At 42.8% G+C, this 13,276-nt stretch overlaps 1 protein-coding gene across 2 annotated transcripts in view; it reads right to left on the bottom strand.

Moving 5' to 3' along the window:
- The window catches only part of PLCL1 (phospholipase C like 1 (inactive)), a 178,828-nt gene that overhangs the window by 34,969 nt on the left and 130,583 nt on the right, over positions 1–13,276 (bottom strand). For both annotated transcript variants that reach the window (XM_030952894.1, XM_030952895.1), the window contains exons 2-3: positions 3,091–5,562; positions 713–916 (exon numbers count right to left, since the gene is read on the bottom strand). In XM_030952894.1, the coding sequence (XP_030808754.1) occupies positions 713–916; positions 3,091–5,562 (2,676 nt within the window). The remainder of the gene's footprint in view (positions 1–712; positions 917–3,090; positions 5,563–13,276) is intronic.

Raw genomic sequence — 13,276 nt, 5'->3', positions numbered from 1 at the left:
CAGCCCCACGGCCCAAGAGGCACAGTGTGACAGCAACTTCTGCCGCTGGAAGTCACGCACAGCTGTTGCTCAGTCACCCACAGCAGTGACATATGTCATACAACGAGCGGCAGCACTCAGCTGGAATGATTGCAGCTCGTGTCTCTACATTTGTGCAAGCGTTCCTGTACCATACTGACCTCTCCTTCCCTGTGCAAGAAAATGGGTGTTTTAACCTTCCCTTCCAACACTGCCACGCCCTCCCCAACAGCAACACTGACTTCATCTGACAGGGACAGGGGCAGCACTTACCAGAGCTGCTGCAAAGCATAGGGAAAGGGAGGGCTCAGCTTTGCCTGGGAGCTGCCATCCTGCAGCTCCGTATCTACTGGCCTTGTGCTCTGCTGCGGGGAGGCCAGCGAAGGGCGGCACACAAATCTTGCTGCTTCCCAAGGACAAGGACTACCAGTGCCAGCACAGGCTGAATTGCCACTAGTTTTGTAAACAAAGCCCTCTTCAAACGCCAACCTGTGCTAGCCACAACAGCGTTTAAAAAAGGAAACAATAACAAAAAGCCCAGTGTGGCATTGTAGTGACTGAAGGCCAACTTGCCGAGCCCGAGTCATTTGAAGTGCTTTGTTTAACTGGAACATTTGGGCGTGTGAAAGCCAGCGAGCACAGCCTCATTCACAGCAGTGGGGAAAGGCAGAGGGAGCAGTGCTGAAGTGCTTACCAGGTCATACGCTGCCAGGACCTTTTTCTGCACGTCGGGCACGGTGCCCAGAGGCTCCAGGTAAGGAAAGGTGTCCTTCATGCAGAGGGCCACCGAGGGCGCGTTGTCGCTGCTGACGAGGCGCGAGGACAGGGTCAGGATGCACTGCTTGAGGCTGGCGATGGGCGGCAGCCCACACAGCTCCTTCACCGACACCATGGCGTTCTGGGCAAGGACACAAACACTTCAGCACGTGTGGCTGCTCACCACTCAGTTCCCCCTGTCTGCCGTCACCTTGACAGCCCTTTCTTCTTCTCCCCTCTGATGGGAGGCAGTGCTGTCCCCGCTGTTCACCATCCCTGGGCCCTCCATGGACCATGGGATTCCATCTCACACAGGAATTCCCTGCCAGCCCCATTCTCTTTCCCGAAGCCTACCACCAGCTCCAGCTTTCTCCCAGGTTCAGGCGTCCCAACTGCCAGCTCTTCATATGCTTTGCATTGCAAACCAGCCCTAACAGGGACAAGTTCTGGTCCCCAGCATATTAAACCATCAGCCTAAAATGCTATTTGTCTTCCCAACTGCTCAGACTCCAATCGCTTTTGATGCTGTAATCACTTTGTTCTCCCATCATTATCATCCTCCAGCAAGAACAAGTTTGACAGACCTTGTAATTCCCATGGGAAAGGCAAGCAGGAAAAACTCACTTTGTTTTCAGCCTTACATTATCACATCATAAAGAAACACACGCGCTCTTTACCCTTCACAGGTCACATGTAAGAAAATCAATACCGGATATACAGGTCAAACGAAACTGACACGCCAGGATTTATTTATTTACCAGGTCAGAGGATATACAGCTGACATGCACCCATCATTTAGCTTCTCGAGTTGTACAAGAAGTGACCAAGATGCACAAAAACCAACTAAGATATTATAACAACCCATACCTTGCAAATGTTCCTCCCATAACTTGGTGAAAAAAACCCAATAATCAGACAATGCCTAAGTTTTTCTTATCAATTAAATATGACAGCATGCAGTTAAATCCAAAAATGTGTCTTTACACAGCATTCCCCATAACATGATATTTTACTGAACTTTTGCTTGGAAGGCACATTAATACTGTTTCTGAGTCAAAATCAGAGAATTTTCATTTATATAGTTCAGATATAGTGCCTGACCTAGACAGAAGGTGAAGTCAGCAGTTCAAACTAGTTACTTTCAAGGCCTGAAGGAAAGGAACGGCTGGGAAGAGTTTCCCATTCTTAAAAATATGCTGAGACAATTCCTTTGAGAGTGATTTAAAGCTTATGTCATTTTGTAAACTTTTCCAGCTGTCAACATTTCATTTGCTTTAGACTCCATCCAGAAAAGTGGGGTCAATGAAGTGCTACATGTTTTTCTCCTGTTTTCGAGAAAAAAAGGAACTGTTTCTGTATCTTTACCAAGGAGATAGCTACAGCTGATTCCAGCTATTTATTATGGAAAAACTATTGTTTAATGCAACTCAGTTTTGTTTCTAGGCAGTGTCTGAAGATCAGAATTGAGCTGTTCTTTAATCAACCCCCAGTCGCTCCCACCACAGAAGAGAGCACTGGGGACGTTCTTGTTTTCCTTTGCTGCCCCTTCACATCCTGCCAAGCACCAAGGTCCAACCCAAGCCCTTGTGACAGTGCTGTGCACCTGGGCCCTGATGATGCTGGCCACAGCAGGCTCTGCTGCATGCAGCAGCACGGACAGAGTGCCAGGGGACCTTCTGAGCCAAGACATGGCACTGGTGTCTGTGCCAGCCCTCAACCAGCCCAGACAAAACAGCTACTCAGCAGGGAGGAAACTGCCATCCAAGTGGCATTCACTGCCTGTGTTGAACATCTGCAGCCCTGGGGCAAACAGTGGCAACACACAATCAGGAAATCATGCTGCTCTTTGCACAGTGGGTTTCTTTGGTGTACACAAGGTCTTAATGACACATTCACTGACTGCTCCTTATATTTCACCAAAGAAAATTAAGAGCATAACTCTCACACAATTAGCAAAACAAAAGCTTGTTGATGTTTTTTAGAACAAACAAGGAAACACAGTATTTGGGATCAGAGGCAGGGGACACAAATGTACCCTCAATTTTGCTTTCTCAGGAAAAAAAAAAAACAATAAAACATGTTTGGAGAGGGCTATATTGATTTTTAAAACATTTCTGCCTAATCCTACGTTTGCTCATTAGTTAGCACCTATAACTATCAGCCTGCCAATGTCCATTTAAAGGTTGACAAGAGCTGTGCATCTGAAGTTTCACCAGCTTCCATCAGCTTCAGCAAGCCTGCCTTAGCAGCAGCGCACACCAGGACTTTCACTTCCACATTCAGGACACACCAACACATACAATGGAAATCTCATACCTGCATATTTTCTCTCATGTCAGTAGCCTCTCGCAATGGGTGCACTGCCAGCTTAAAGATGTCATCAATAATCTTGAGACCAGTGTTCCTCAGCATGGTGTACTCCCTTGCCTTCTTCCCTATCCTCACTGAGAGGCTACGCTTCTGTGCCTTCCCACCTCCACTTCGGTTGGTTATTGCAATGTGAACAAAGAGGGTAACGTGCTCCATGATATCGCCAACAAAAGAGCGCAGTGGGATATGCCTGTATCCAGGCTGTAAGCACTCCAGTGGGATGGTGTACTGTCCTATGAACTCATCCCCAATGTAGTCATCATCCAAAACAACAAAGCGGATCATGGCCAGCTCCGGTAGATTGATCTGGAACTCAAAGCTTTCATCAAAAATAGGGTTATCACTGTTCTGCTGCACAGTTTTAGTTCTTTGTTCGGTGCAGTCTGCAGGAATCCCGTGTATTTCTATGCAGACGTAGGGGTCTATGACATCCCCTTTTGCACACGCACCTTTGGGCTTTGGAAAATTCTGCCCACTGATAATTTTGACATGTAGGACCTGCGGGGAGACCCCAGGAACAATACCCTTGGTATTTGCGCTGAAGTAAGACACCTCGTCACGCATCACTGAAGGCCTGAGAACATACCCGCATCCCCCGTTCTGTAGAAACCAACCAGTGTGTAGGTCCATCATGGGCCCTGGGGTCTGATAGTTCATTGCCACTATCTGGCAACCACAGTTCCAAAAATCTTGAGGATTTAAGTTACTGGAGTCTATCCTCATAGCACTCGGGTATACCCTGGACAGAAACCTTTTGTTGTAGTTAACAAAATCTTCAGGGTATTCATTTGCAATCCGACTGGCTTCTGCCTCACTGAAGGAGCACATTTCCCAATAATTTTGGGATTTCATGGATGTCTCAAAGTCTTTGTACTGGATAGATTTGCAAAGGGACACCAAGTCAGACAACTCCTTGCAGAGCCAGATCAGCTTTGGTTCCCTCGAGAAGTCCTCTGACAGTCTTCGGGATATTTCAGCCTCTTCATCTTCATCTGTGACCTCTCCTTCTAACACATCCTGGCCGCAGGGCAGTTTCTTCCCCTTCACAATGATCTTCATTTTCAGTTTCTCAGGTGATGGGAGGTAGGCTTCTGAGGATAAAGGTGCCTCTGTGTACAGTTTGTTTCCAAAGATTCTTTTCATGTGTTGCACCACCACCTTCTGCTGCTGTACAGAGCAGTGGTTCCCCAAGCACAGAATAAGAGGGTATTCTGAGGCAAAGAAGGCCAATTTGTTTATTACTTCGATGACATTTCGAAAGGCAAGTGGCGATGTCATGTTGTTGCGGTTACAAATAATGGGTTCATTATCTGGGCCGTCGCAGACGTCCAGTTCAATACTCCGGCAGCTCATCTTTAGAGCTCTGACATAACCATTGATATCAGCCGGCCCTCTGAGCTGGTCTTCTATTAGATATGTATTGTGGGATGCATTGATGTAGTAATGTGACAAAGGCTGTGTCATGTCTTGGACAATTTTTTTGTGCTCTGGGTCAAAAATATCACATTCTGAGGACAATAAGTATTGAGTAAACCCATCAATGGCAAGAAAACCTTTCAACCGCCCTTCTTCAGAAAGCTCATACCTGCGTATAATATCTAGACACATTTCTTCTGTTATGTGGGTCACTCCTTGCTCAGCCTCTAAAAACAGCATGAGGTCGTTGGCATCCAGGTACTCTTTGTTTTTGGATATCTGCACAAGTAAGAAATACACTTCAGGTCTTGTGCAAAGTTCACTGAACGCTTCACAAAACTCTTCTTTTGTCACTCGTGTTGTCAGTTTCTCTTTGCTCTTCTGAATTTCCTTAAATTTTAATCTAATCTTTGATTCCTTTAAGGTGGGGTTAAGCTTCTTTATTAGTTCCACAGCTGTATCTTCTAACATTATGCCATTGCCATCAACGTCTGCTGCTTCAAATACAGCTTTTAACCAGGCAAACCGTGGGGTATTATGGCTGTTTTCCATCAAGTCCAGGGGTTGTTTGCTACGAGAAACTAAGTACCTTAATCCTGATACCCAAATATTGGCCACATCAGCTGAATTGGCAACCAAGTCAAGGGACTCATAGTTCTCACCATGAATTACTGACAGTGCACAGTCCTCAGAAATCTGATCTGCGAGTCCATTATTCCTGAATGTCTCTGTGTTCTTCCCTAGTCTGATTTCTTTTATAGCAGAAATATCAAGCTTGGCTTTGTCTAGATCCTTCTTGGAAGGCTCCCAGCGAAGAGCCTGCAGGTCAGGATCCAGAGTAAAAAAACGGTTATAAATCCGGGAATTTGGACGAACTTTCTTCAATTCACACCCAGCCTGCATAAAGCTGATACAGTCGCTGGCACTGCTTATTTTCTTCTCTGATGGCATGCTGCTGAAGGACACTGTTTTCTTTCTTCCGCATTTTTGGTTTGAAGGATCCTGTGGAATAATTACATTTAAAAAAAAATTAGCAGGTTTTCTTTGGCCATTCCACAAGTGCATAAATAATAGAAAAGGTACATTTATGTAAAGATAATTAATGTTCTTCTGAACCTCAAAACACAACATCTTATTCCTTCCCACGATTCAGTTCCCTACTGACCTATAAAATATACTGAGCTATAAAGTGACTTGACTGACTGTGGCATTAGAGATTGCAAGTTTCCATGAGTGACATTTGCAGCTATTAAACTGTCTTCCAGATCTCCGCAACTTGCTACAGCTGTGAGGAGGCAGTACCCAGTTGTGTACGTTATGTCCAGTTTCAGACCAGATATATCACACTCTCTTATCTCCCCACTTGTTTGGAAAAGTAGCTATTCTGGTCATTTCTGTGTACAATAACTACAAAGCACTGCAGGAAAATGGACAGCCAGACAAGCAATCCAAAGCCTTTGCCTTTAGGATATATATTCTAACTCCTCTTGAGAAAATACTCAGCCAGATGTGATTGTCTTCTCAGTATCAACTACTTCTTCTAAACCCAGCTGCCTACAAAGCTGTCTGTAATGTTAGTGCAGCAACTAAACTTGAACCTTTCCCTGCATATTATCAATTCAAAACATCTCACAATAATTATGAAGTATAAATCATTCTTTTCTCTGCATAATTTCCATCTACCCCATTAGTATGTAAACTACCCAACAGTTACCAAAAATATTTTTAAAACATCACTTAAGACTGCAATTAATTGTGAAAGACTTGTTAAAATTGCTTTCCCTCCTATTTCCCTAGCCACTAGCAATACTTAGTTCTCTGCCTTCTGTTGCTGAAGGGACCTCAGCTGCCTGAATTTTGAATGGAAAAGGAGCCCCAAGGCAAGGAAATGTTGACTAAGCACTCAGCCCTCCAGCCTGCTGCCTCAGGCCCAGACGTCAGACCTGCACCAGGCACCAGCTTCCCAACAGTCCCTGAGGATCTGCTCTGAGATGCCAAAACCCAACTCCCAAACCCTCTGCAGCCTGGATTTCCCTTCCCTACCCCAGCAGCTGGTTCCTCTCAGCAGCAGTTTACCTGCTGTGTCATTCAACCTGCTCAGGCAATACTCCTCTGCAAATCCTGTGAATCAACTCTAGCAGGCACCTCCATTCACCCCTCTCTGTCCTTTGATGCTCTGCACCGTCTGAGCAGAACCTTGTGTAGCTCCCCAAGCCACAGAGCATCAGTTTTGGTGTTCACAAGGATCTCTCCACTCTTCATTTGCATGTCTGTATAGACACTTTCAGCAAGTTAGTCAGTATGAATGTTTCTACAGAATTGCTGTTGTCATTCACTCACTTCATTCAATAACATCCAAAATATTTCCACCCCCCAGGCCCCTAACTACTCAATTTAAAGGCATGGGATCCACATGGAACAAAATTAAGACCTCTAAACTTCTGACAAAGATTTCTCATTAAACTAGTACAGATACTTCTACTGACAAGAATAATTACTCTTGCCATTTATTTAAGTACTTATGAGAATGGGTCTCAAAGAAACAGGAAGAAAGTCAATGAAGCAAGTGCCTCAGGTCAGCTACTTTTTAAATTACAGTTTTATGCTAAAATATTCTGTTCCTGCATTAACATACTGTGTCTTAATACATAGCTTTGGTTATGAACACCTCCAGGCAGTAGAAGCTAATGAATACAAGCGAATGTAGCAGATTACTCCATGGGTTTTAGAAGAGCCTCTTCTTTTTTATTTCCTTATGTTTACAGGAGCAGTATTTAGATTTAACATTGATGATTAATTAGGATTATTTTCCTCATATAGTTAGATGCGTTAATGGCCTTGGAATCTGCAGTGATTCATTCCTTCATAGGTTCCTCAGGGCCAGACCTGGAAATCTCATCAGAGCAGCCTATCTGATTTATCTACAGGTCTGACATTTTGTCCTAACTAGGGAGGCACAAATGTTATGTAAATACTTTATTTTCTGCAAAAAATAAAAGACATTTATTTTTAGTTCCAAGATACCTGTCTTTTGATCAAAGCAAGTCAGGGAATTAATCAGCCATTTTTCAGGTATTCAGCTGGGAAAAAAAAAACCCTTAATTGACCTCATGAGCAAACAAAAAGTTTCCTTTTAACACTCAGCCTTAACCCCTCAGGGATTTTCGTGGGGATTAGATTATCCTCTGTCTCATCTTTACCTGCTTTTATTTTTGATGGATATTTTTGTTTTTGTACTTAGTGGTATGTAAGGAACATCAGATTGTACAACGGCACTTCATAGCAGAGCAGGACTTCCCCCCATCTTTCAATCAATGGAACAGAATTGAAGCCTAATCCACAGACTAATTGCCTACAATTAACAATATTTAATTATAATTTACAGTGATGGGATTATTTTAAATGATACTAACAATGCCCTCCATCTAATGTATAACACACACAAACCCCACAAAACTGCAATTGCTAAGTGAGCTTACTGCTGCATCAGCTGTTCCCCTCTTGGTCTCTCCAGACTATGAGCAGCCTTAGTCTTTCAAAGTGAGAGCTGTTACTTTAGATATAATGTGAAAGTTTTCATTCATAATTATCACAAAGTTAATTATTCCAATTTTGCAAAAAGTCAAAAGGCTTTTCTGTAAGTTCCAATGCTGTTTTCTCAGACTGACAGCCCAGGCAGTCACCTTTGCATTAGCACACTCCTAATGCTGGAACAAGGCACTCTGGATCCTGACACCATGGTTTAGCCAGGCCACATGCTTCCAGAGCCCCAGTGACCACCCTGCGGAGTAGAGGAGTGTCCTCCCACCACTGGGTCCCACTCACATCGATGCCTGGACGGGACTATTTCCATACCCTGTGCCTCCCCACTGATCTTATGCTTGTTCAACTGAGACTCCAGACTTAGTGTTCTAATTTTACTGCAGCTATTGCTTTCTCTACCTTAATCCAATTTCAACAGATTGATCTTCCAAAACAAGACATCCAGCTAAGAGTACTGTGCTGCAGTGTCTCCAGTGGCTAAACTGCTGCTCCATTTTACTGGATACTAAGAACAGGAACAAGCACAGTCACCCAGCAAACTAAAACCTGCCAACATCTTACATGGCTAGATAGGAAACCTGCTCTCTTGTGCTACCTGCCAACAACATTCCCACCGCAAGTTATCAAAAAACCTCTCCTCAGTGTTCACTCATGCAGGAGCACTTGTTTCTCTTCATTAACCAAAGCAATCAGAAAGCACAAATAGATGCAGCCCTGAATCTTGGAAGTGGAAAGTCTATCTTTCTCCATGATGCTAAGGTCCTCAAAATTGATCTTGCCTAGGTAACAGGACAGTACCTGGCCTCGGACTGCCCTTTACCCTCAGTCTGATGTACTGATGGAACTGAATTTATTGTGGCAGTGAAAGATGAAAAAGAAAGGATGATATTTGCTAAAAAATATCTACATCAATGGGAAAATGAGGACCTAGCTTGTAGATTTTCTACTCTAAGATCATTACAAAACACTCTTCCTGGAAACAAACACAATCAGTTTGCATGCAATGTGCAATCATAGAAAGGAATTCTCTGCTTACATGGGAAACCCTGTGTTTCCAAGGCAAGACACTTTTCAAAGTGATTCAGAACTAAGGTTTCTTTCAGTTCTTTGGTTATCCCCTACAAGGTGATCCAACAGGACGACTCCATCTCCCTCCTGCTCCTGAGCCTGCACAGTATCAATTATATAAAATACCTCAAGACCTCAAACACAAGACCACATCAATATGCACTCAGATTTCAGCATATGCACTACTGCTCTGAAATCATTAAGGACCAAGGAGATGTATCTGTGTGCTGGCCTGACTGCATCCTAATATTTTCTCAATGTTTTTAAAGGAAGTATTCAGGGATTCAGAGCACCGCTCTAAGCACACTCCCAAAATAGGAGAAGCTCTCCTGTTGAACACATCATCCTCGTCAGAGGGACTGGATATATAAACAGTAGGATCACTAAGACATCAGCAGTTGTGGGAAAACTCCACCCCATTCACCCTGACCTCTGACTGCTCAAACTTCTGCTGTTTAAATCAAAGAGCTAACAGAAATAAATAAGTGGGATTTGAAAAAAACCTGAGTAAACGTGCTCTCCACCTCATCTCATCCTCTTTGTCAAAACTGTAGGACATAAATTGCCCATCTAAAGTTAGGAACCAGGGCAATAATAAGAACCAGAGAGCAAACCTGCACAGAAAGGTCAAGTTCATGAATTATTATTAGTCTGAAATTAAGTTACCTGAAGACTCTCTGAAAGCCTTGACAGTCTTCCAGGATTCTGCTAAAGAGGATAAGAAAGGCAAAAACCATCACCTACCCAAAGACACCAAAAACCCTTAAAGATCTGCAGGGTTCCTGTGAAAGGATGTGAAATTCAGTAATAATCCTGAGAGAGAAACTCTTTAAATGTGATTAAGAGCTATTTTCCCAAAAAAACCAATTCACATTTTCACCAATTTGATTCTAATCTTTGACAATTCTCCTGAACCTAGCACTAAGAATTGGTAATAGACAGCTTAGTCTGTCCTCACAAATAGACTGTAATAAACAGTCCTAAAAGCTATCTGCTCTGGAAACTCCAGGTGATCCAGTTAACTGGCCAACTGATTACCGGATTTTCTGTTTTCTAAGAGAAACTAATTAACTCTACAGGATAATCTCGGGGGGCATACTTTTAGATATTTCAGTTATACAAAGACAGAATCCCAGTCTCTGAAAACCTTAAGGCTTTCTGTACTTGTGGTGGAAAATGTACCTTTAAAGAGAAAGTAAAGTCAGTGAGTCACTAATGGCACTCAGAGCACTGTGTAGCAGGTTGACAAATGACAGAGTAATTTTTCTAGAATGAAGTAAGCCAGAGCATGGAACATTTATACAAACCATCCAAAAAACCACAAAGTCAAAGCCTGAGCCAGGGCTGCAACTGGATCTCATACACCTCTGAGGCTCAGTCCATTTGATCAGATGTAGATCAAAGCTTGAACCCACAGTACCAGCACATGATTAGAACAGTAGCAATGATTGCTGGAAGTCAGTATTCATCCTTAGCACACAAAGCTTTCTTCTGTACATCTCAGCCATGTTCTGACCATCCTCAGAGAGTATCCTTGGACTACCCATTCTGCAGATTTAATCAACTCTTCTCACAGTCCCTGCTATCACACCAAATTAAGGTGTGATAAATCTCCCTCTAATCTTTCTTGGCAAGCCCTATAGGATCTAAGCATCAGGTACATACCCACTGTGACAACTCACATGTCAACAAAGAAAAGGTTGCCTACTCAAAATTTATCCAGGCTGACAACTCATGGCACAAAGCAGCTACCTTTGCATAGGGGCTGAACAGCCAAACCACCTTATCCCTGCTGTGGGCAGCTATGGGCATGCTGCCAGTCACACTTGGGCTAACACACAGCTCAGAAGATTGCAAGAGCAATGTTACTGCAGTGAGATCAACCTTGGTAGTCTCTTCAAGCTAAATTCCTACTAATTCAGGGATTTGTGAACATGGGGAACAAAGACCAGATCCAAAATTTAACACATGCACTGTTAAAAGCTGAACTACAAGTAATGGAACAAACAGAAAATTTAAAGCCAACCAAAAATACAACATGGACGCATGCAAGAGAAACAGCTTCAGAACACAGAGTCCAGCGACTCTCCAAATGCCAAAACAGTCCCACTGCCATGTCTGCAAAGCCAGTGAGTTGTCACTAACCAGCAGCTTAACTCAAGCACAAGCTCCACACAGATGCCTCAGCACTATCACAGTTCATAGAGAGCAAGAACTAAGGGAGCTCAGACACAGGAAAGAAAAGTGTCCTGGGGAACTGTGAGGAATACCTGTATTTACAGCAGGCTTCCTCAGCTCCCCAGGATTACCAGGACACTGGGTATGGGCACTGGGCTCTCACCAAGACCTATAATAACAACTATGGTCGGCTTCTCGTGAAAAAAGTCACCCTGCAAAATGGGTACACTGCAAGGGCAGGGAAAGTGAGTGAAGAAAAGAGTCCCCATGGAAAAGATCAAGAGGAGGGGAGGCTATAATGGCTTGGCTGATTTCCTCTTTTGCTCCATTACTAAAAAACACTTTCAAGTACTGTTGTGTAAGACTGGAAGGAGATACAAAAGAATGCCTGGAGCAGATCTTCAGAAAAAACACCTGAACCAAAATGATTTGCTGTTAAAGAAATGCTTTGTTTTATACTTGCTTTTTTCATTTTCTTTTTTAAATGACTAGCACTACCAAATTTATTCAATTTTACCTTGAAGAAGATTTACCTTTGCTGTTTAAATGACAAATTAGAGCAAAATAATAAACCAGCAGCACATAAAGACTCCATCTGGAAATGCTTTTTTGGAAATGAAAAGCACACAATGCAAGAAGGGTTTATTTTCTGGCATGATACCATGATGAGTTACCACTTTTCCCTTCTTTTTTAGAAGTAGGGCCATGAAGCCAAGGTTGAAAAACTTCCAAGAGCACACAAGATGACGAGAGTCTACAATGAGGCTACCACTTTCCAGAGCTTTCTGCCATTGTTTTTGAAGTGTCATCCAACTGGTTTCCATCAGTGCAAGTAGCTCTCCCTTTATGCATTAAGCAACACGTAGAGAGAGAAACAGATTCCTGTATGACACTTCAATACGCACACACAATGTCTCCATATAAGCCTACAGAAGACACCCCCTGATGAAGATTTTTCATGGATACTGTCCATTCTCCCTGAAGAAAAAGTCCCTTCACTAAGGACACCCCAAGTGCCAGATCTACTTCCAGTTGGAAGGAGGCTTATAGTTTGTAAGGGACTGACCCAGCTCATTGGATGTAATGTATCCAACCACTACTACTCCCACTAGTAGTGGTTGGATACATTATTCTGCTATTATTTTGCTATTCTGCTATTTTCAAGTGCTTGGGTTGCTCACAGGCTCTAATCCTTCTTAGTCTGCAAGTGCACCTTGGACATGGATTGGACTCATCATCCTGCAGGGAATATAAAGCTGAGAAAGAGAGAAAGACACTTTCTGTCTTCAAGCAGAAGTAGTAACATCAAGGTCTGGAAAAAGGAGATGTCAGCTGCAGCATTCCCAGGAGAACTGCATTGTACAAATCCTCATTCTGTAACAGAACCTCCTTTGAAGCCATCTGAGACAAAAATTAAGAGAAGAAGAGAATGCCAGTAGCAACTCACGAGGAAAAGCCAAATAATTTTAGAAAGACCTGGCTAAGGACAAACATGCCCAAGTGGTACTCCCCTTCATTACATCTCTAAATACTTGACTGGCACTGCATCTATGAGTGGGTAATTTTCACTGTCAAAATAATGGAAAAGATGCAAAAAGATTTGATTAAGAATAAAAAGATTATTAGCATTACCTATTTCCAACATTATGGAAAACAGAGCTTGTCAGACTAACCTGATATCTGTGCTTTTATAATATTAAAAGTTTGGTTGATACACATGAAGTCACTGTAATAGACTCTAATGTATTATGGTTTCTGCAATGTAGTTGACTTGGTAGTGAATGACATTCTGATTAAGAAGATACAACAATAAAAATAAACTCAGAAGACATTAAATTGATCAAACACAAGATAAATGATAACTTTCAAATACAACAGTAAACGTGAAACACTTATCATGAAGAAACGCTTAAAATGGGATCCTGCA

This window comes from Camarhynchus parvulus, chromosome 7, assembly GCF_901933205.1.
Source record: "Camarhynchus parvulus chromosome 7, STF_HiC, whole genome shotgun sequence".
Lineage (NCBI taxonomy): Eukaryota > Metazoa > Chordata > Aves > Passeriformes > Thraupidae > Camarhynchus > Camarhynchus parvulus.
Note: the sequence above shows the minus strand (reverse complement) of the source record. Positions and strands in the feature narration are given on the sequence as shown.